Source organism: Macaca nemestrina, chromosome 10 (genome assembly GCF_043159975.1).
Source record: "Macaca nemestrina isolate mMacNem1 chromosome 10, mMacNem.hap1, whole genome shotgun sequence".
Taxonomy (NCBI): domain Eukaryota; kingdom Metazoa; phylum Chordata; class Mammalia; order Primates; family Cercopithecidae; genus Macaca; species Macaca nemestrina.
The window spans coordinates 22,615,929-22,636,665 of NC_092134.1; the positions used below are offsets into that span (position 1 = coordinate 22,615,929).

The 20,737-nt window shown below is 48.3% G+C and overlaps 2 protein-coding genes across 12 annotated transcripts in view; one reads left to right on the plus strand and one right to left on the minus strand.

Annotated features, from left to right (window-relative positions):
* LOC105493417 (hydrogen voltage gated channel 1) overlaps positions 1–19,345 on the plus strand; it is a 41,146-nt gene extending 21,801 nt beyond the window's left edge. For 4 of the 8 annotated variants that reach the window (XM_071071109.1, XM_011761024.3, XM_011761025.3 and 1 more), the window contains exons 4-6: positions 5,815–6,099; positions 12,450–12,587; positions 16,683–17,212. In XM_071071109.1, coding sequence (XP_070927210.1) covers positions 5,815–6,099; positions 12,450–12,587; positions 16,683–17,129 — 870 coding nt within the window. In that variant the 3' untranslated portion in view covers positions 17,130–17,212. Of the gene's footprint in view, positions 1–346; positions 935–5,814; positions 6,100–12,449; positions 12,588–16,682; positions 17,219–17,864; positions 17,978–18,661 lie in introns of those variants that run through there. The other 4 variants (XM_011761023.2, XM_011761026.2, XM_011761028.3 and 1 more) reach the window with 4 other exon arrangements.
* The window catches only part of LOC105493416 (tectonic family member 1), a 37,769-nt gene continuing 33,834 nt past the window's right edge, over positions 16,803–20,737 (minus strand). For 2 of the 4 annotated variants that reach the window (XM_011761018.3, XM_071071107.1), the window contains exons 14-15: positions 20,227–20,371; positions 19,005–19,100 (exon numbers count right to left, since the gene is read on the minus strand). In XM_011761018.3, the coding sequence (XP_011759320.1) occupies positions 20,228–20,371 (144 nt within the window). In that variant the 3' untranslated portion in view covers positions 19,005–19,100; position 20,227. Of the gene's footprint in view, positions 16,937–17,976; positions 18,647–19,004; positions 19,101–20,226; positions 20,372–20,737 lie in introns of those variants that run through there. The other 2 variants (XM_011761019.3, XM_071071106.1) reach the window with 2 other exon arrangements.

Sequence of the window (20,737 nt, forward strand, 5' to 3'; positions counted from 1 at the left end):
CCAGCCTGGGTGACAGAGTGAGAACTTGTCTCAAAAAAGGGAATTATGGCCAGGCACGGTGGCTCACACCTGTAATCCCAGCACTTTGGGAGGCCGAGGCGGGTGGATCACCTGAGGCCAGGAGTTCGAGACCAGCTTGGCCAACATGGTGAAACCCCATCTCTACTAAAATTACAAAAATTAGCCAGGCATGGTGGCAGGCACCTGTAATCCCAGCTACTTGGGAGGCTGAGGCAGGAGAATCGCTTGAACCTGGGAGGCGGAGGTTGCAGTGAGCTGAGATCGTGCTACTGCACTCCAGCCTGGGGGATGAGAACAAGACTTCATCTCAAAAAAAAAAAAAAAAAAAAAAAAGAAGGAGTTATGGCCGGTGGCTGCCTGGAGAGCTTAAGTATACCCTGGCCCTGGCCGTGGCCAGCCCTGGGAGTTCAGAGACATTTGGTCTGGCTGAGATGAGCCCAGCGTGGGAGATGAGGTATCAGTGCCCTCAGCCAACAGGTGCATGATGGGCTTCTGCTCAAGGTCATATGTCACACAAGAATTGGGGGACACAGACCCTGACTTCATGGAGGGTAAATGCTAGTGAGGAGGGAGAAGGAATAAATATATGACTGCACAAAACAGTTTCTAGTTAGAAACTAGCATAAGGGCTCTCAAAGGAAAAGTGGGAAGAGAAGTTATAAATGGAAGGGGAACTGATTTAGATTTTAGGGTCAGGGAGGGTCTTTCTGAGGAACTAACATTTTAGCTGAAGTTTCAAGCAGAAGTAAGAGTAAGCGAAGCTCGGAGTGGGGAGAAGAGCATTCCAGGTTGAGGGAACAGCCTGCATGATGGTTCAGTGTGGAGCATCAGAGGGGTAGAAGAGTTGCTGGAGTGTGGCGAGGAAGCTGTGGGGAAGGAGAGATGCCGATTCCTGGAGGGCCATGAACTACAGGTACACATATGTTAAACTAGTAGATATGGTCCCTGGGGCTCTGTTTATTTTTCCTTTCAGCTTTTTTTTCTCCCTGTGTTTCCAGTTGATGTTTTCTATTGCCATGTCTTTAAGTTCGTTGATCTTTTCTTTGGTAATATGTTATAAGTCGTTAAGCCCATCCATTGATTTTTCATTTCATATATATACTTTTCAGTTCTAAAATATCCATCTGGATCAGGGTTGGTTTTTTTTTTCCCCCTTCTTTTTTTGTGGGATGGAGTTTCACTTTTGTTGCCTAGGCTGGCGTGCAATGGTGCAATCTCTGCTCACCGCAACCTCCTTCTCTCTGGTTCAAGTGATTCTCCTGCCTCAGCCTCCTGAGTAGCTGGGATTACAGGCATGTGCCACGATGCCTGGTTAATTTTGTATTTTTAGTAGAGATGGGGTTTCTCCATGTTGGTCAGGCTGGTCTCAAACTCCTGACCTCAGGTGATCCGCCCACCTCGGCCTCCCAAACTGCTGGGATTACAGGAGTGAGCCACCATGCTCAGCCATCTGGATCTTTTTTGTAGATTCCATTTCTCTATTAAGATTTTTATTTGTTCCCTCATTAAGTTTATGTTTTCTTTGAAATTCTTGAATATATTTTTGTAATATCTGTTTTCAAGTCTTTGTTGGCCAGTTCTATCATTTCTATCCACTTTTAGTCTTTTTTTTTTTTTTTTTTGAGATGGAGTTTCACTCTTATTGCCCAGGCTGGAGTGCAATGGCGCAATCTCGGCTTACCGCAACCTCTGCTTCCTGGGTTCAAGCAATTCTCTTGCCACAGCCTCCCGAGTAGCTGGGATTAGAGACATGTGCCACCATGCCCAGCTAATTTTGTATTTTTGGTAGAGATGAGGTTTCTCCATGTTGGTCAGGTTGGTCTCGAACTCCCGACCTTAGGTGATCTGCCCACCTCAGCCTCCCAAAGTGCTGGGATTACAGGCGTGAGCCACCGCACCCAACTATTCTGAGTCTTCTATTAGCTGATTTTTCTATTAGTTGTGGGCCACATTTTTCAGCTTTATCTGTCTAGTAATTTTTATTGTATGCCAGACAGTATGCATCTATGAGGTTGAGTTTATGTTGTTGTCTTCCTAATAGAGTATTGAGTTTTGTTCCAACAGGCAGTTAATTTACCTGGGTATCAGCTTGTTCATTTCAAGGCTTATTTTTAAGCTTTGTTGGGATGAGTGTAATGTGGCCCTTCCTATAAAGCTAGATTAGGTCTACTTATAAGGCCATGATTTTTCTGGGATTTCTGCTGAATGCTTAGGGTGTTCAATAAGGTCTCTCTACTCTGGCTGTTGGGAACTCACATATCTCCCAACCCAGTCCTATGTAATCTCTGGTCGTTGTTCAGCTCACAGCACCCCAAGGTTTTTTGGGGTTTTTTTTCCTGAAAGTTATATTTTTCCCTGCCTCATGAAATCTTGTTCCATATACACGATGTTTAGGACTCAGCCAAAGTCCATATTTTTGGATCTCCTCCTTTGCATAGCTTTCCTATTTCTGGTACATTGCCATGCAGATTCCCGAGGGAGGGAGCCTCAATAGCTTTGAACTCTAGTCTTTGCCTTCACAGTCCAGAAAGTACCTCCAGGCACAAAGGCAGGGTGATTGTGGGGTGTGCCTCATTCATTTTTCTTCTCTAAGGGATCACAGTAAATTTCACATATTTTATCCAGTTTTATAATTGGTTATGGCAGGAGGGATAATCTGTTTAGTGACTCTATAGTGTAATAAGGCCAGAAGCAGAAATCTCATTCTTGTGTATGTTTACACTCATGCTTTTATACATTCTAAAACAGTATATAATATTTTCCATATATTTAACATTTTTGCTTAAGTGTTATGACATTGTTCTTATTCTTCCATATCTTTCTTTTATAATCAACATTTTTTAGGAGCTATCCACATTGCTAGATTCATTGTTGCTTAACAAACATTTCAATATTATTGAGTGTCTGCTAAGTGCGAGGCATTGTTCTAGGTGCTGGGTATACAGTTGTACTTGATACTTAAATGTAAGCCAGGCACAGTGGCTTGTACCTGTAATCCCAACTACTCAAGAAGCTGAGGCTGGAAGGTTGCTTTAGCCCAGGAATTTAAGACCAGCCTGGGCAACATAGCAAGACCCCATCTCTAAAAAAAAAATTGTTTTAATTAGCCAGATACAGTATAGTGTGCCATAGTCTGAACTACCTGGGAGGTTGAGGCAGGAGAATTGCTTGAGCCCAGGAATTCAAGACTGCAGTGAGCTATGATTGCACCCCTGCATCTAACCTGGGTGATAGAGTGAGATCCTCTTTAAAAAAAGAAAAGAAAAGAAAATTAAATGTAAGGTCTTCCTCTAAAGTATCCACTGACCAAAAGAAACTAGCAGGAAACAACCACTGAGGTAGGAGGAAAACCAGGAGACTGTGGCATCCTAGAAGCCACTGAAGGAAGTGTTTGAAGAAAGAAGTGATTGGTCTACCGTGTTCAGTGCTGCCGAGTGGGTACACATGGGCATCACCAGTGACATACTGAGATGCAGTTAATTCATTTTAACTGCTGTATAGTGTCCCATCACATGAACAGAGAATATTCATTCCTCTATCTCCCACATTTAGGTGAATTTTCTTTTTCTTTTTTGAGACAGAGTCTTGCTCTGTTGCCCAGGCTGGAGAACATGGCTTACTGCAGCCTCGTCCTCCCAAGCTCAAGCAATCCTCCTGCCTCAGCCTCCCAAGTAACTGGGACTACAGGTGTGCTACCCTGCCTGGATAATTTTTTTTTATTATTTTTCTAGAGACAGGGTCTTGCCATATTGCCCAGGCTGGTCTCAGCTCCTGGGCTCAAGCAGTCCTCCCACCTCAGCCTTCCAAAGTGTGGGGATTACAGGTGTGAGCTACCACACCTGCCCAACTACGTGAATATTTGCAATAAACGTTTTTGAACATGTCACCAATTTGCGCACATGTGCCCAAGTTTCTCTTTGGACCCTATGTAGGGATAGAATCACTAGATCATTCAGAAAGATACGCACAATTTCAGCTTGACAAGATCATGCCAAATTTCTCCTCAAAACGATGGTGCTGGTGCCTATAGAACTTCAGTAGTCAAGAGACGCCATTGCTTCACGCCCTCACCAATATTTGATATAGATTTTAAGACTCTTGCCAACCTGAGGAGTGAAAAGATGTGCTGTTGTTACTTCACTCTGCGTTTTTCTGAGTATTATTGGGGATAAGCATCTTGGCTATTTGAGTTTTCTCTTACATGACCTGCCTGTTAACGTCCACTGCCCAGTTTTCCATGGAGTTCTTCTTTCTCTTTTTGGTTTATAAGATTTCTTTATATATTCTGGTTACTAAGTCTTTGTCTATCAAATACATGGCAAATATTTATCCCAGTCTGTGGTGTCCCAGTCTGAGGTATGTCTTTTAACTTCATAGGTTGTGTGTGTGTGTGTGTGTGTGTGTGTGTGTGTGTGTGTCATAGTAAAGTTTATAGTTTTGATGCGGTCAAATCTATGGATTTTGTGTTTGCTTTTGTGTTGTTCGTTTGTGTTTTGAGACAGGTCTCAACCTGTCGCCCAGGCTGAAGTGCAGTGGCGTGATCTCAGCTCACTGCAACCTCTGCCTCCCAGCTTCAAGCGATTCTGGGGCCTCAGCCTTCTGAGTAGCTGGGATTACAGGCATGCGCCACCATACCCAGCTGATTTTTGTATTTTTTGTAGAGATGGGGTCTCGCCGTGTTGGCCGGGCTGGTCTCAAACTCCTGACCTCAGGCAATCCACTTGCCTTAGCCCATGGGATGAGTGCTGGGATTACAGGCATGAGCCACCGCACCCAGCGGTGTTTCAAAAAAAAAATAGTGTTTTTTAAAAAAAAACTATTTTGTGGTGTTTTGTGTTATTTAAGCAATCTTCCCTATCCTAAGCTCATGAAGTTACTGGCTTAAGACTTTTTAAGTTGTTCCTTTTTAAATACACTTTACACATTGATGAAAGTGCATCTCAGATGTATTCTGTGTCGGGGGCAAGGTGGGGAATGGATTTTTTTTCCTATTGAGAAAGCCAGGTGTCCCAGCCTCTCCAGCCTTTCTTTCTCGTGAGTCTGGACTGCCACCCCATCTCCTCTAGGCTCCCTCAGGGACATTGGGCTCTCTCTTCCCAATGAGGTAGGAGTAGTCCCAATGAGTAGTCATGTAGCCTGCTCTTGCACTCATACCTATACATTTCAATTATTTAACTTTACGTAAAATTTGATACCTGGTAGGGCAAGTGGGTAAAGTGGAGAAAGGGCACAGGGATATTTGCTTTTGCTTTAAATAACTGTCTGTGTGAATAACGCTGGCTGAACTTGGAAAATGTCCATCTGCCACGCGCCTGTCATGATGTGTGGCGTGATGGGTGGGGATCTCATGACTTCTCTGTGAAACTCTGGGTACTTTTACTTTTGGCTTCCCCTCCCCACGCCCTGCCCACTGGCCCCTCCAGTTTCCAGGTTATGATGTCTCTGAACCTTGGGGCGGCCCTTCCGGTATTCACACGTGGGCCTGTAGCGGGTGTTTTGGGACCAGGCTGCAGTACTGATTCCGTTGGTTACCACCAACCAGACCACAGCGACAGGCCTGCTGGGGGCAGGAGTTTCCTGTTGCCTCATAGACACCGAGACCCTGGATTCCAAAAATAAAAGCACGAGAAACCACCGTGACCTCATGGTCTCTGCTCACAGGGGTTTCTGAGCACCCGGGACCATCTTCACCTGCAGTGGCCTGGCCCGGCCTGGGCCATGTGGGCTCTGAGTGGCCCAGAGGGCCCCAGAGCCACCTGCCTGAAGCTCTTGCTCTCTGTCCCCGCCCTCTAGGCAGTCACCCGCAGGGCCAAGGTGGCTCCCGCTGAGAGGATGAGCAAGTTCTTAAAGCACTTCACGGTCGTAGGGGACGACTACCATGCCTGGAACATCAACTACAAGAAATGGGAGAATGAAGAGGACGAGGAGGAGGAGGAACAGCCGCCACCCACACCAGCCTCGGGCGAGGAAGGCAGAGTTGCAGGCCCTGACGCTGCCCCTGCCCCTGGCCCCGCGCCCAGGGCCCCCCTTGACTTCAGGGGCACGTTGAGGAAACTGTTCAGCTCCCACAGGTTTCAGGTAAGTGGGACAGGAGTCCGGGATGCCCAGAGCTGGCAGGAGAGCCATCAGGGAATGTGAGGCAGGTGGCCAGGCTGAGCCCATTTGGCCACTGCCTCATTCATTCTATGAGTGTTTGCCCAGCACCTACCACGTGCCGGGGACCCTGTACTGCACTGGGCATGTGGCAGGCAGATCTCAAGTTGTCAGGGAGAAAAGAGTCATGATCCAAAAGGAAAGGGTCCACCAATGGATGAGTGTGAAATCGAATGTGTTCTATCTGTACAGTGGAATATGATTCCAACATCAAAAGCAAAGAAGTGCTGATCCATGCCACAATGTGAATGAACCTTGAAAACATGGTGCTGAGGAAAAGAAGCCAGACACAAAAGGCCAGAGTAAGATTCCATTGATACAAAACGTCTAAGGACAGGCAAATCCATAGAGACAGGAAGCAGATTGGCGGCTGCCACAGGTGGGAGTGTTTCCATTTGAGGAGATGAAAATGTTCTGGAATTATAGTGGTGATGGTTACACAACCTCGTGAATGGACTTAATGCCACTAAATTTTATGCCAACTTTAAAATGGTATATTTTACGTTATGCAAATTTTACCACACACAAAGTAAATAAAGGGTAAATAACAGAGACAGAAAGAACACTCGGCCGGGCGCGGTGGCTCAAGCCTGTAATCCCAGCACTTTGGGAGGCCGAGACGGGCGGATCATGAGTTCAGGAGATCGAGACCATCCTGGCTAACACGGTGAAACCCCGTCTCTACTAAAATACAAAAAAAATTAGCCGGGCGAGGTGGCGGGCGCCTGTAGTCCCAGCTACTCGGGAGGCTGAGGCAGGAGAATGGCGTGAACCCGGGAGGCGGGGCTTGCAGTGAGCTGAGATCCAGCCACTGCACTCCAGCCTGGGCAACAGAGCTAGACTGTGTCTCAAAAAAAAAAAAAAAAAAAGAAAGAACACTCATCCGTTCACTCTGCGAACACTCAGTGCCAGAGGCTCCCCTGCCTCATGGAGACCCATCCTGCTGGGGGCCTCAGTCTCTCTTGTGGAGTGATGCCCAAAATACCTGGCTGTCCTGGCCTTAGCCCACTGCTGATAGCCTCCAGGTGTGGTTGCAGGGAGAAAGCAGAGCTGGGGTGGTCCTCACAGACGAGCGAAGGGAACTGAACTTTCTATGGAGTTCAAGCAATTCTCCTGCCTCAGCCTCCCAAGTAGCTGGGATTACAGGCGCCTGCCACCACACCTGGCTAATTTTGCATTTTTAGTAGAGACAGGGTTTCACTATGTTGGTCAGGCTGGTCTTGAACCCCTGACCTCAGGTGATTCACCCACCTCAGCCTCCCAAAGTGCCAGGATTACAGGTCTTAGCCACCGTGCCCGGCCAACTGTCCTGCCATTGACTGATTGATTGATTGGTTTGAGACAGAGTCTTGCTCTGTCACCCAGGCTGGAGTGCAGTGGCATGATCTCAGCTCACTGCAACCTCTGCTTCCTGGGTTCAAGCTATCCTCCTGCCTCAGCCTCCCAAGTAGCTGGGATTACAGGCACCCGCCACCACACCTGGCTAATTTTTGTATTTTTGGTAGAGAATAGGTTTCACCATATTGGGCAGGCTGGTCTCAAACTCCTGACCTCAAGTGATCCACCCATCTCAGCCTCCCAAAGTGCTGGGATTACAGGCATGAGCCACTCTGCCTGGCCATGTCCTGCCATTTAGAAGGGCTTTTATTATTTTTTTAAGAGATAGGATCTTGCTATGTTGCCCAGGCTGGTCTCGAATTCCTGGTCTCAAGTGATCCTCCCATCTTGGCCTCCCAAAGTGCTGTGATTACAGGTGTGAGCCACCATACATGGTCTAGAAAGACATTTCTGATTTTGAAGGACAAATGCAAGTGGAGTCTGGTCAGCTCTCTCTAGACCCCATCCCCAACCCCAACATGGCAGAGCCTATGTCTGGGTTCCTAGAAGTCCATTCAAGTCCTGGGAGGGCACAGGCCTGGGGACCACAGGGAAGCACACAGTTCTCAAAGGTGGGCATTTGGAGGATGCTACTGCAGGTGTCCCCAAACAAAATAGACCTGTCCCTCCTTAGAGCCTGTCCCTCTTCTGGAAGCAGAGAAATGCAGCCCTTGCATCTTCTATCACTGACTTTATTCCAGGGTAAAAGATTAAAAAAAATTATTTTGGGCCGGGCGCGGTGGCTCAAGCCTGTAATCCCAGCACTTTGGGAGGCCGAGACGGGCGGATCACGAGGTCAGGAGATCGAGACCATCCTGGCTAACTCGGTGAAACCCCGTCTCTACTAAAAAAATACAAAAAACTAGCCGGGCGAGAGGGCGGGCGCCTGTAGTCCCAGCTACTTGGGGGGCTGAGGCAGGAGAATGGCGTGAACCCAGGAGGCGGAGCTTGCAGTGAGCTGAGATCCGGCCACTGCACTCCAGCCTGGGCCACAGAGCCAGACTCCGTCTCAAAAAAAAAAAAAAAAAAAATATTTTGGTCTTTTTTTTCCCCCACTCTTGTGTGGCTGAAAGCAGCGAAGCAAGAGAGCTGACATGCCAGAGCGCCTGGCGGCCCAGCTCCTCTGTGGCTGTGATGGGAAAGGAAACATGCTATTAAGTTGTTGGGGGTTGAAATCCCAAACCCTCAATTTCAGGAGCAGAAGGAAGGAACCAGCTTCCTTGCAGCTGCAAGGGGAGCCCTGGGCCGCCCCCTCAGGATGTTCCCCTCCTCCCTGGGCTTAGGGCTGGGGACTAGCCCCTGAGCTGGGACCCCCAGAGACACTCCTGCTGGGGAAAAAGACAAATGCCTGTCATAAAGTGAGTGGAGGTGTTTATTCACCTACCCAACAGTCACTTATTGAGCACCTGCTGTGTACAGTGACAAATGTGGCAGACACATCTTTGCCCTCATTGAGGATTTGGCAGGCTGCAGAGAGGCAGGAATGATGGGAGCCGTCACTGAGACACACATTGGTTACAGATGGAGAGAAGCCCTCCTCAGGGAGGAGGGAGGCTTTGAGAGGTCCTGGGGGTGGGGGACTGATCAGGGACTGGAGTTGGAGGAGGTGACACCTGCATGCTGAGCAGGAGTGAACCCCGTGGATGGATGGCGTGGGAGGCTTCCAGGTAGAGGGGCTTCCTTTGCCAAGGACTTGCAGCATTGGAGGAATTGAGAAGGGTGCACGTGGATTGGGTGTGGGTGCTGCCAGCAGGCAATTGGCAAGAGAAGAGGCCAGGGAAAGTCATCCACGGGTTGTGGGGTAACTTTGAAAGCTCTAAGTGTGTGGGTGGGGGATCAGATTTGTAGAGGGACTCAGTGGCAGCAGTGAGGCCACACTGGAGTAGGTGGGGAGGCTCAGAGGTTGTGGTTTCTGCAGGTAGGATCGGCATCCAGGAAGCTCCTGGGATCCCTTTCTTGAGTGGTTTGAGATGGCCAAGGTGCTTGATATATTGTTAACTGCGGTCCCTTCTTACATGGGATGGCACCACCAAGGGAGAGAATACAGGGGGTGATTCAGGGCCCAAGGAAGCCATGAATGACAGGACAGAGTTGAGCCAAGGGAAGGTGGTCCCAGGAGTCAGGGAGCTTTTTTATTCCCATGTACCGCAGGCCAGCCCTGTGCTAAGCGCTCTTCATACTTCACTCACATCATGCTCCCATTGTTGCTCTGGGGTAGAAAATGTGGCCCACTCCATTTTCCCCGTGAGGACAGTGAAGGTTCCAGCGATAAGAGATGTGCCCAAGGTCCAGGCAGATGGGGGAGCTGGGAGCTGAGCCCAGGACTGGCCGCCCCACAGCGCGGACTCTGCAGTCTTTGCCAGGGTGAGGATTTGGAATGAAGCAGCTTCTCTGAATTCTCAGCAATTTTCCTTGTGACCTGGTTCCCCTCAGAAGCAACACTCCCTGTGAACTGGCAGATTCAGGGCCCCGGGGATGAATTTTCATAGAGGCCAGGGTTATTATCCAGGCATCGTAGTTTTGTGACCTTGGGTTGGTCTGTCTCTCATTTTTCTTTTGCATTGTTTTTTAAATTGAGGTGAGATTCACGTAACAATCATTTTTAAGTAAATGATTCTGTGGCATTTATTTAATACATTCACAGTGTTGTACAAGTCACCACTATCTACTTCCAGAGCATTTTCTTTTTTTTCTTTTTTCTTTTTGAGACGGAGTTTTGCTCTTGTTGCCCAAGCTGGACTGCAATGATGTGATCTCGGCTCACTGCAACCTCCGCCTCCCGGGTTCAAGCATTCTCCTACCTCAGCCTCCCAAGTGGCTGGGATTATAGGCACATGCCACCATGCCCAGCTAATTTTCTGTACTTTTAGTAGAAACAAGGTTTCACTATGTTAGCCAGGCTGGTCTCGAACTCCTGACCTCAGGTGATCTGCCCGCCTCGGCCTCCCAAAGTGCTGGGATTACAGGCATGAGCCACCGTGCCTGACCCCAGAGCATTTTCAAATGGAAACCTGGTACCCATTAGCAGTCACTCCCCATTCCCCCTCCCCCAGCCCCAGGCAACTGTGAACCTGCATTCTGTCTCTGGATTTGCCATTTCTGGACATTTCGTATAGATGGGATCATATAATGTGTGATCTTTTCTGTCTGCCTTCTTTCACTTAGTATGACGATTTCATAGTAGTGTGGGTCAGAACCTCATCCTTTTCATGGCTGAATATTGTGTCTGTTCCTTGTAGCTCTGTGGCTTGGTTTTACCTCATATGAGCTCTCAGATCCCTTTAGTTCCAAAATAAAACCAAGGAAAAACAACAACAAAAACCCCACTAGAGGCTTGCACCTTTATTAAGCTTGCTGAATTTGGAATGTGTGAAAACTTCATTATAAGGCAATTTGCCATGCAATTTTCACAACAAACCACATCATAGAATACTTTAATTACTGAAATAATTACCTACAGGTTGAAAGGATCAAAGAATTAATAGTCTGTTCTTGCAGAGGCCTGAACTTGTTTAATTTTAAACTGAAACTGCAGAAATTGCCAAGATAGTGGCAGATTAATTTTCAGAGGCCAGAATCAACTGATCTGAGAGTGCGAATGGCAGGGGATGGCGATGGTCCGGAATTTCCAAGGGAACAGAAGGGTCACTCAAAGTCCTGTGGGGCTCCTCCCACTGCTACATTTCCACTGCCATTATGGTATCCCCAACGCTGTCACCTTCACCCTGCCATCAGTGCCCTCGCCAACATCATCACCAGCTGTCACCATGACTGCCATCACTACCAGCTGCTTCCCACAGCTGCCATCAGTGAGACCACCCACCCACTCCACACTGTTCCCCACCTGTCCTCTGTCAGCCCATCACAAAGCCCACGAGGTTGTTTCCCATAGCAGCTCTCCTCAATTCTCCAGGACACCGGGACTCCTCTCCCCTTCACCCTCTTCACCCACTGTGGGCACACGTGAGCTGGGGCAGGCACCTCACATCTCCAGGCAGAAGCTGGTTTGTAAGCACAGCAGCCGTCCCTGTAGCTGAGGAGCCTGCAGTCGGCAGTCCCCAAGGTCCCTCCCAGGACTCAGACTGCTGAGGCAGCGCTGTGTTGAGTTATTTATTGAGCATCTGTTCTGTGAGCACCCCAGCAACAGCAAGCCCCAGGAATAGAAAAATACAAACTTGCCTGGGCGCGGTGGCTCACGCCTGTAATCCCAGCACTTTGGGAGGCCAAGGTGGGTGGATCACTTGGGGTTAGGAGCTTGAGACCAGCCTGGCCAACATGGTGAAACACCATCTCTACTAAAAATACAAAAATTAGCCAGGCATGGTGGTGTGTGCCTGTTATCCCAGATACTCGGGAGGCTGAAGCAGGAGAATTGCTTGAACTCAGGAGGTGGGGGTTGCAGTGAGCCGAGATCATGCCATTGTACTCCAGCCTGGGCGACAAAACGAGACTGTCTCAAAAAAAAAAAAAAAAAAAAATATATATATATATATATATATACACACACACACACACACACACACTTAAAAACTGATTATTTGTTGCCATCTAGGTATGGGCAGTTTGGTTTGAGAGGTGGTATTTGAGAAACAGTGACCAAGGGTCAGAAAATGAGCGAGACATGTTCTGGGAGGGCAGGGAAGGTGGGCACCACCTAGAGGCAGAGCAGGCCAGGAGGGTGGTGGGAAGGAGGCTGGTGGCTTCTATCAGAGAGGAGCTGGCCCTGCGCAGCCACCATCCCGGTGGGGCCTCTGGCGAGCTATAGCAATAGCCTCCCACCCTTAATGGCTTTGCCCAGTGGTTTCACCCACGTGCTTCCAAGCCAGCTCTTAATCATGGGAAGAGGGAGGGCCTCCATATGGGTCTCATGGTCTCTGGTGCCTTCCCTCGGCCCGCAGGTCATCATCATCTGCTTGGTGGTTCTGGACACCCTCCTGGTGCTTGCTGAGCTCATCCTGGACCTGAGGATCATCCAGCCCGACAAGAATAACTATGCCGCCATGGTAGGGGTTGACAGCTCTTCTGGGGTCTTACTGGTATGTTTTGCTTGTGTTATCTGCACAGTAGGGGTGCAGAGTGGAGCAGCTGACACCCCACTTGGAGTAGCAAGGTCTGTGGTAGTTTAATAGGTGTTTTCATCTTCCTTTCCAGATTATGGATTAGCATTTACTACAAGCAGGAAACCTTGTTTCACATGATGGCTGGAATCCTGGGCCATGCTAGGCTAGTGAGCATGTGGGGTGGATCCACTCTGCCATCTCTGGCTCAGGAGGGGCATTTCTCCTGTCTTCTGTTGATGGTCTGCATGGTCCCCATGCTGGGCCGTCAGGGGATGTGCTGTTTATTCACTGATTCAGTTACTGAGCCCATCCTAGACGTTCAGGCAAAGGGTGGTGGACACACCCTGTCTCGGTGCCAAGGGAGGAGATCAGGAGAGTTAAAATCATCCCTGGCTGGGCGCAGTGGCTCACACCTGTAATCTCTGCACTTTGGGAGGACAAGGTGGGTGGATCACCTGAGGTCGTGGGTGGATCACCTGAGGTCAGGAGTTCAAGACCAGCCTGGCCAACATAATAAAACCCCGTCTCTACTGAAAATACAAAAAATTAGCTGGACGTGGTGGCGCAGGCCTATAATCCCAGCTACTCAGGAGGCCAAGGCAGGAGAATCACTTGAACCCCAGAGGCGGAGGTTGCAGTGAGCCGAGATAGCGCCTCTGCACTTCAGCCCGGGCAACAAGAGCAAAACTCCGTCTCCAGAAAAAAAAAAAGCATTTCCCGTCCCCAACCCCCGCCATGCCCTTTTTTGGAAAAACAAAATGGAATTGATATGCAAATATATGTCTTTGCAAGTAGTGAAAAAGGCAGAAGGAAATGTTAAACCTCCTTCTTCCTGGTACCTTTCCCAGAGGCAGCCCAGTGACATCTCCTATGCCGGCATGAAAGGAGAATCTTCCCTGTCCATCTAATTTCTCCTAAATAATTGCTTTCATGTTTCTCAGAGACTGAGGTCTTGAACCCCTGGGCTCAAGCGATCCACCCACCTCTGCCTCCCAAAGTGCTGGGATTACAGGCATGCGACACTGCACTTGGCTCTCTTCCTCTATTTTTAATAGAATCCATTAACATACCTGCCATATTGTCTTTTTTCTCTCAACTTTTTATTATGAAAAATGGCAAAGACACATTTTGCTGTTTGCTTTGTCACTATATATCCCCACAGATGCACACACATTTCCATCTGACCATTTGACGTCACAAACCTTCACTCCTAAATACTTCAACATGCCTAATAAGGTTTTTCTCCCGTGGAGCCATGAGAGCATCATCAGACCTAAAATAAGATCAATAGTCCCACCTAACAACCACTTTTATTCACTCACTCATCCCAAATGTCTCTTTTTATTTTGGGGGGACAGAGTCTCTATCGCCCAGGCTGGAGTGCAGTGGCACGATCTCATCACACTGCAACGTCCGCCTCCTGAGTTCAAGCGATTCTCCTGCCTCAGGATCCAGAGTAACTGGGATTACAGGTGCTCGCCACCACACCCAGCTAATTTTTGTATTTTTAGTAGAGACGAGACTTCACCATGTTGGCCAGGCTGGTATCAAACTCCTGACCTCAAGTGATCTGCCCACCTCAGCCTCCCAAAGTGCTGGGATTACAGGCACGAGCCACCATGCCCAGCCCAAGAATGTCTTTAATGGCACTTTTTTTCAAACTAGGATAGGGAATTCCAATATTCTATTTGGTTGTGTCTCCTTGGAATTTTTTTTTTTTTTTTTTTTCCTTGAGACAGAGTCTTGCTCTGTCACCCAGCCTGGAGTGCAGTAGCACTAACAGCTCACTGCAGCCTTGACCTCATGGGCTCAAGCCTTCCTCCCGCCTCAGCCTCCTGAGTAACTAGCACCACAGCCATGCACCACCACACCTAGCTAATTTTTAAATTTTTTTATAGAGAAAGAGTTTCCCTGTGTTGCCCAGGCTGGTCTTGAACTCCCAGGCTCAAGCAATCCTGTCTTGGCCTCCCAAAATGCTGGGATTACAGGTGTGAGCCACCACACGCAGCCTCCCTGGGCTTTCTTAATCTAGATAAATCCTCCTGCTTTTCTTTTTCCTTCATGACCATGACTCTTGGAAGAGCCCAGCCAATAGAATGTCCCATGTTCTGGATTTGTCTGATGAGTTTGAAGTCTCCTGCCTTATTTCCTGCACACCACGGTTAGGTCCAGGGCTTGATCAGCAGGGAGTCCTCATTGGCGGGCGATGTTCTGGAGGTGGCATTTTCAGGAGGCACACGCCAGGGGTCCCACTCAGTTGGGTCACTTGATTTAGGTAGTAAATGCTGGATGGCTCCACTGGCCAGGGGCATTTTTCCTGTTGCAGTGGTAAATGATCTGTCCGGTACTCCTTTGGTAGCATGCAAATATCCTCTTCCCCAGTTGGCATCTGTTGGTGATCCTTGCCTGAGTCAGTGACTACACTAAGGGATGCAGAATGGTGATTTTCTAATTCTGTCTTTCCTTCTACATTTAGTAGTCGGTACTCTTCTATAAAAAGGCACTTCCCTGTTTTCCCATGTGTGTGCGTTTGCATGGGTGTATGTGCTGCACTGTGAATTTTTTTTTATTCACTGTGTTACAATCAATCTTAGTCATTCTTTTCAATGTTCAGATTGCCCCAAATGTTGTCACTGTGAACCTCTTCAAGCTGACTGCTGGGTCCTGTTGACATGACTCTGTGATGTCTTTGAAGACTTCCTTGCTTTCTGGCACAAGACATCCTTGCCCACATTGTACCTTCCCTGCCCCAGATCTGGAAATGGTTATCTTGGTGTGAGGACTGGTTATTTTATATTTTTATTTTTATTTTTATGTTTTTGAGATGGAGTCTCACTCTGTCGCCCAGGCTGAAGTGCAGTGGCCTGATCTCAGCTCACTGCAAGCTCCACCTCCCAGGTTTACGCCATTCTCCTGCCTCAGCCTCCCAAGTAGCTGGGACTACAGGTGCCCGCCACCATGCCCGCCTAGTTTTTTGTATTTTTTTAGTAGAGACAGGGTTTCACCCAGGATGGTCTCGATCTCCTGACCTTGTGATCCACCTGTCTCGGCCTCCCAAAGTGCTGGGATTACAGGCTTGAGCCACCGCGCCTGGCCTATTTTTATTTTTTGAGACAGAGTCTGACTTGTCACCCAGGCTGGAGTGCAGTGGTGCAATCTCGGCTCACTGCAACCTGTCCTCTGGGTTCAAGCAATTCTCCTGCCTCAGCCTCCCAAGTAGCTGGGACTACAGGCGTGCACCAACACACCTGGCTCACTTTTTGTATTTTTTTTTAGTAGAGACAGGTTTTCACCATGTTAGCCAAGATGGTCTCAAACTCCTGACCTCAAGTGATCTACCTGCCTCAGCCTCCCAAAGTGCTGGGATTACAGGCATGAGCCACTGTGCCCAGCCAGGACTAGATCAAGATCTCGGAACCCTTTTCACTTACCTTGGTGATCACTCCTAATTGGAACATATGGATCTGCCTCCATTCATTCATTCATTCATTCATTCATTCACTCAGTTATTTTAGAGATGGGGTCTTGCTATGTTGCCCAGGCTGGCCTCAAACTGGGCTCTGGGCAGGAGGCCCCACCTAGCCTCCTGAGTAACTGGGACTATAGGCTCGAGCCACCACACCCAGCTTAATCTTTTTAACAATTGTGTCCTTAGGGCCCCATATGGAGGTGCCACCATTCATTTTAAGAGTACCTTCTAATGGACATTTCTGTCTAACGGACATTTCCGTTGTCTTACAAACAATGCAGAAAATATTTGCTCTGCAAACAGTGCTGCAGTAAATATCCTTAGTCCCTGTGCACACGGGAGTTCAGCTGTAGGATAAGTTCTTAGCCACGGAATTGCTGGTCCAAAGGGTCTGGAGGACGCTTTAATTCCGACATTGCCTAATTGCCCTTTAGACAGCAGGTGCCTCATCTGTGGTGTTCACAGCCGTGTATCCAGCACCGGGCATCTGGATTTGTCCAACAGATGAATTATCTTGCTGGTGACCAGGCAGGTGCATGCGAAGGCAGCTTGACCTCCCAGAGGCCCGATCTCCCCTGACTGTGGTTCCTTGTCCCCTTCAGATACTCCACTACATGAGCATCACCATCTTGGCCCTTTTTATGATGGAGATTACCTTTAAATTATTTGTCTTCCGCCTGGAGTTCTTTCACCACAAGTTTGAGATCCTGGATGCCGTCGTGGTGGTGGTCTCATTCGTCCTCGACGTTGTCCGCCTGTTCCAGGAGCACAAGTTTGAGGCTCTGGGCCTGCTGATTCTGCTTCGGCTGTGGCGGGTGGCCCGGATCATCAACGGTACGTCTCGTGCACTCCCAGGCTGTGGATGGAGAGTGGGGGCTCAGGCATACATCCGAGGCCTGGCAGCACAGTCACTCTGGGCGCCTGAGCTCACAGTGGCTCCCATTACGGAGGCCTCCCCACTGACCCCTCACCTCCCTCTCCTCCCTTCTTCCTCTTCAGCCCTTTTAGGAGCTGGTTATGAGCAGGTTTATGTCAAGCAAATAAAATGAAACGGTTGGGTACAGTGGTCATGCCTGTAATCCCAGCAATTTGGGAGGCTGAGGCAGGAGGATAACTTGAGCCCAGGAGTTCAAGACCAGCCTGGGCAACAAAGGTGAAACCCTGTCTCTACAAAAAAAAAAAAAATAGAAACATCAGTTGGGTGTGGTGGTGCACACATGTAGTCCCAGCCACTGGGGGGGGCGGAGGTGGGAGGATCGCTTGAGCCCAGGATTTGGAGACTGCAGTAAGCCAAGATTGTGCCACCACACTCCAGCCTGGGTGACAGAGCGAGACCCCATCTCAAAACAACAACAACAAAAAAAAAAAACTGGCCTCTGTCAAAGGAAAGAAAAAAAGCCTTTGAGTTCCTACGGAAGATGCCTGTTATGGAGAAAGGGGGCATTTCCCAGCCTGTGCTTTCGTGGTATCTGTGCACACTGCTGCTATGCACCCAATATGATTGTGAACAGGTTCTAGGTTAAGAAGCCTAATGTTCATCTTGTCAGCAATTATTTTTAAGGATTTCTCAGCCATAACAGCTATAGAGAGATATTGCATAACTGGGGACTAAGTAGCTCAGGCATGAAACCCTGACTTCCCAGCTCTGATGCCCTAAAGTGATGACTGTCTCGTGTGTCTGTCACCACTCCTCCCAACACTATACGGGTGTAAGAATACAGATTTTTTTTCCTCAGTGGTTAAGTTAGAAACCAGTATCACTGAGACCCCCAATTTTATTTCAGGGATTATCATCACAGTTAAGACACGTTCAGAACGGCAACTCTTAAGGTTAAAACAGATGAATGTACAATTGGCCGCCAAGATTCAACACCTTGAGTTCAGCTGCTCTGAGAAGGTAAGACACATCTGGGGACCAGGCATGGTGGCTCATGCTTGGAATCCCAGCACTTTGGGAGGCTGAGGCAGGTGGATCACCTGAGGTCCGGAGTTCGAGACCAGCCTGACCAACATGGAGAAACCCTGTCTCTACTAAAAATACAAAATTAGCCGGGCCTGGTGGCGCATGCCTGTAATCCTAGCTACTCAGGAGGCTGAGGCAGCAGAATCGCTTGAACCTGGGAGGCAGAGGTTGCAGTGAGCCAAGATTGCGCCATTGCACTCCAGCCTGAACAAGAGCAAAACTCTGTCTCAACAACAACAACAACAAAAAGACGTCTGAGAAGCTGGCCTCTGCTGCAGCAGCCGCCTGCAGCACAGCGCTGCTCATGCACCTAGAGCGCCCTTCCCTGGGCTGAGCCTGCCTTGTCCTTTCAGATCCAGCCCAGGCATCATATCCTCCCTGAAGCTGTGCCCACTCCCACACCCTGGGGCTCTGCCAGGTCCCCCACCTTTGTCTTCTCACTGCTGTCACTGCTGCTCAGTGGAGCCTATAATTGTAGCAGTCTCCTCAGCAGACTGAATGCCACAGAGTGTAGCTTTCATTCATCTCTGTGGCTCTGTGCCTGGGGCTTACTGAATGATTGTCACATCCCTGGCGAGGCTCAAAGTAAATTCCAGTGTTTGTCTGCTTTTGCAATAGGAACAAGAAATTGAAAGACTTAACAAGCTATTGCGACAGCATGGACTTCTTGGTGAAGTGAACTAGACCCAGACCAGCTCCCCGCAGAGAAGACACTGCCTCATGGGCCTGTGCTGTCATGTGAGGAACAGCTGCCCCTCCTGGGCCACCTGGTGAGAGGTTTGGTTTGATGCCTCTGCCTCCCTCCTGCCAGCATGGATTCTGGGTGGACACAGCCTTGTGGAAGGTCCAGTACCACCAAGAGCTGCCCATCCATTCCCACCCCACACTGTGTCAAAGGTATCACATTTTCTCATGTTGAACACTTTAGCCTTGCTTGAAAATGAGCAACAAAGCTGGACAATTTCTAGTTGTATATAAAATTTAGTCGCATCGAATGTACAGTTTTCAAATTTCACATGTATATTAAGGAATTGATGTATCCTTTCATATGAGCATTCTGAAAGAAAGAAAAAGAAGCTACTTTAGCTGCCACCCCATTCTAGAAAAGTCTCTTATTTTCAAGCTGTTCTAAATAGCTTCCCTTGTCTCAGTTTCCCCAAAAGGGGTACCCAGGCCCCTCCTCTGTGTGCCCCAGCTGCATCAGCCAGCTTTCTAGGTGGCTCCATTGCGTTCTGCCACCTGATATTTTTCCTCAATTACTGTACAATTACTGTATAAAATAAACTCTCTCTTTCCCCTGGATCCTCCTACTGTATTCTTTCCTCTGTGGCACCCATACCAGCCTGCCAGTCAGAGAGCAAGCTAGCTATAGTGCCTGGTGCAGAAATGGCAATAAGACCCAAGACTCCACTATAATTAACATGGTACTTAGGGGAAGATCCCTTGCAAGGCTGTGTACTCTTCTCGCACGATTTTATCTAATATATTGCTATTTTTTGTACTCACTGCAACCAGACCTAAAAAGGAAAAAACCTGAACTGAATATTTTTAAAATAACTCAAAGCAGGGGATGAATGAACTGGCCAAATCCCCCATGCCTCTGCTGCTTCAAGGCCTGTTCATTTTCTTTACCATCTCTCCAAAGACTTTTTGGGTTCTATCTATGACCTATGTGTTAAGTGTATTCCCCATTCAAAAGTCAGACAGAATAACATTTCCAAAAGGAAAAAAGGTGGGAAGGGAGTGGAGAAGGGCAGTGTGCTGGTTTGGAGGCAACCTCAAAGGTTAGAAGTATAATAAGGCCAGGCATGGTGGCTCACACCTGTAATCTCAGCACTTTCAGAGGCTGAGGCAGGAGGAGCACCTGAGCCCAGGAGTTTGAGACCAGCCTGGTCAACACAGCAAGACCCCATCTCTACAAAATATATTAAAATTAGCCAGGTGTTGTGGTGTGTACCTGTAGTCCCAGCTATTAGGAGGCTGAGGTGGGAGGATCACTCAAGCCCAGAAGGTCAAGGCCGCAGTGAGCCATGATCACACTACTGCACTCCAGCCTCAGTGACAAAGCAAGACCCTCAAAAAGTATAAAATGCAGTGTCCCCTAGGGACTTCTAGCCCCACATGCACTTTCCACAGGGGATGACCTCAGAGGAGGGGCGTAGTTTCCTCAAGTGATGACTTACGTCAAACAAACGGGAAGAAGAAGTTAAAGGGCAGCCTGGCATTGATGGCTGGCGGAGCTCTGAAGCCTGCCTCTGCAGGTGCAGACACATCCACAAAAGTAACCGCAGTAGAAATAAGAATCGTCCTTTCATTTCCTGAGCTGACCTGTAATAAACAGAGAGAGCAAGGCCCACCCTCCAGTGTGCTCCCAGAATGACAACAATGAGACACTTTTCATTCTCTTCCTCACTCAACCACTGTCAGTTCATGAATCTGATAGATCCTGGAGCACTAATCAGCCATTAACTTGGATGAGGGAAACAATTTTACCAGGGTGTCTGATTAACACATGAATATCAGTCATAATTTTCATGAGAATTTTAAAGATCCAATCGAAACCAGAATGCTAATATAAATAGTACCATCAGTGTTTCCTTCTAAGTAAAAGAATGCTGAAGTATTTTATGAACCCCCATGGTTTAAATTATAATCTTTTACACAAAGTAATACCTGTCACCTACCACACTTGAG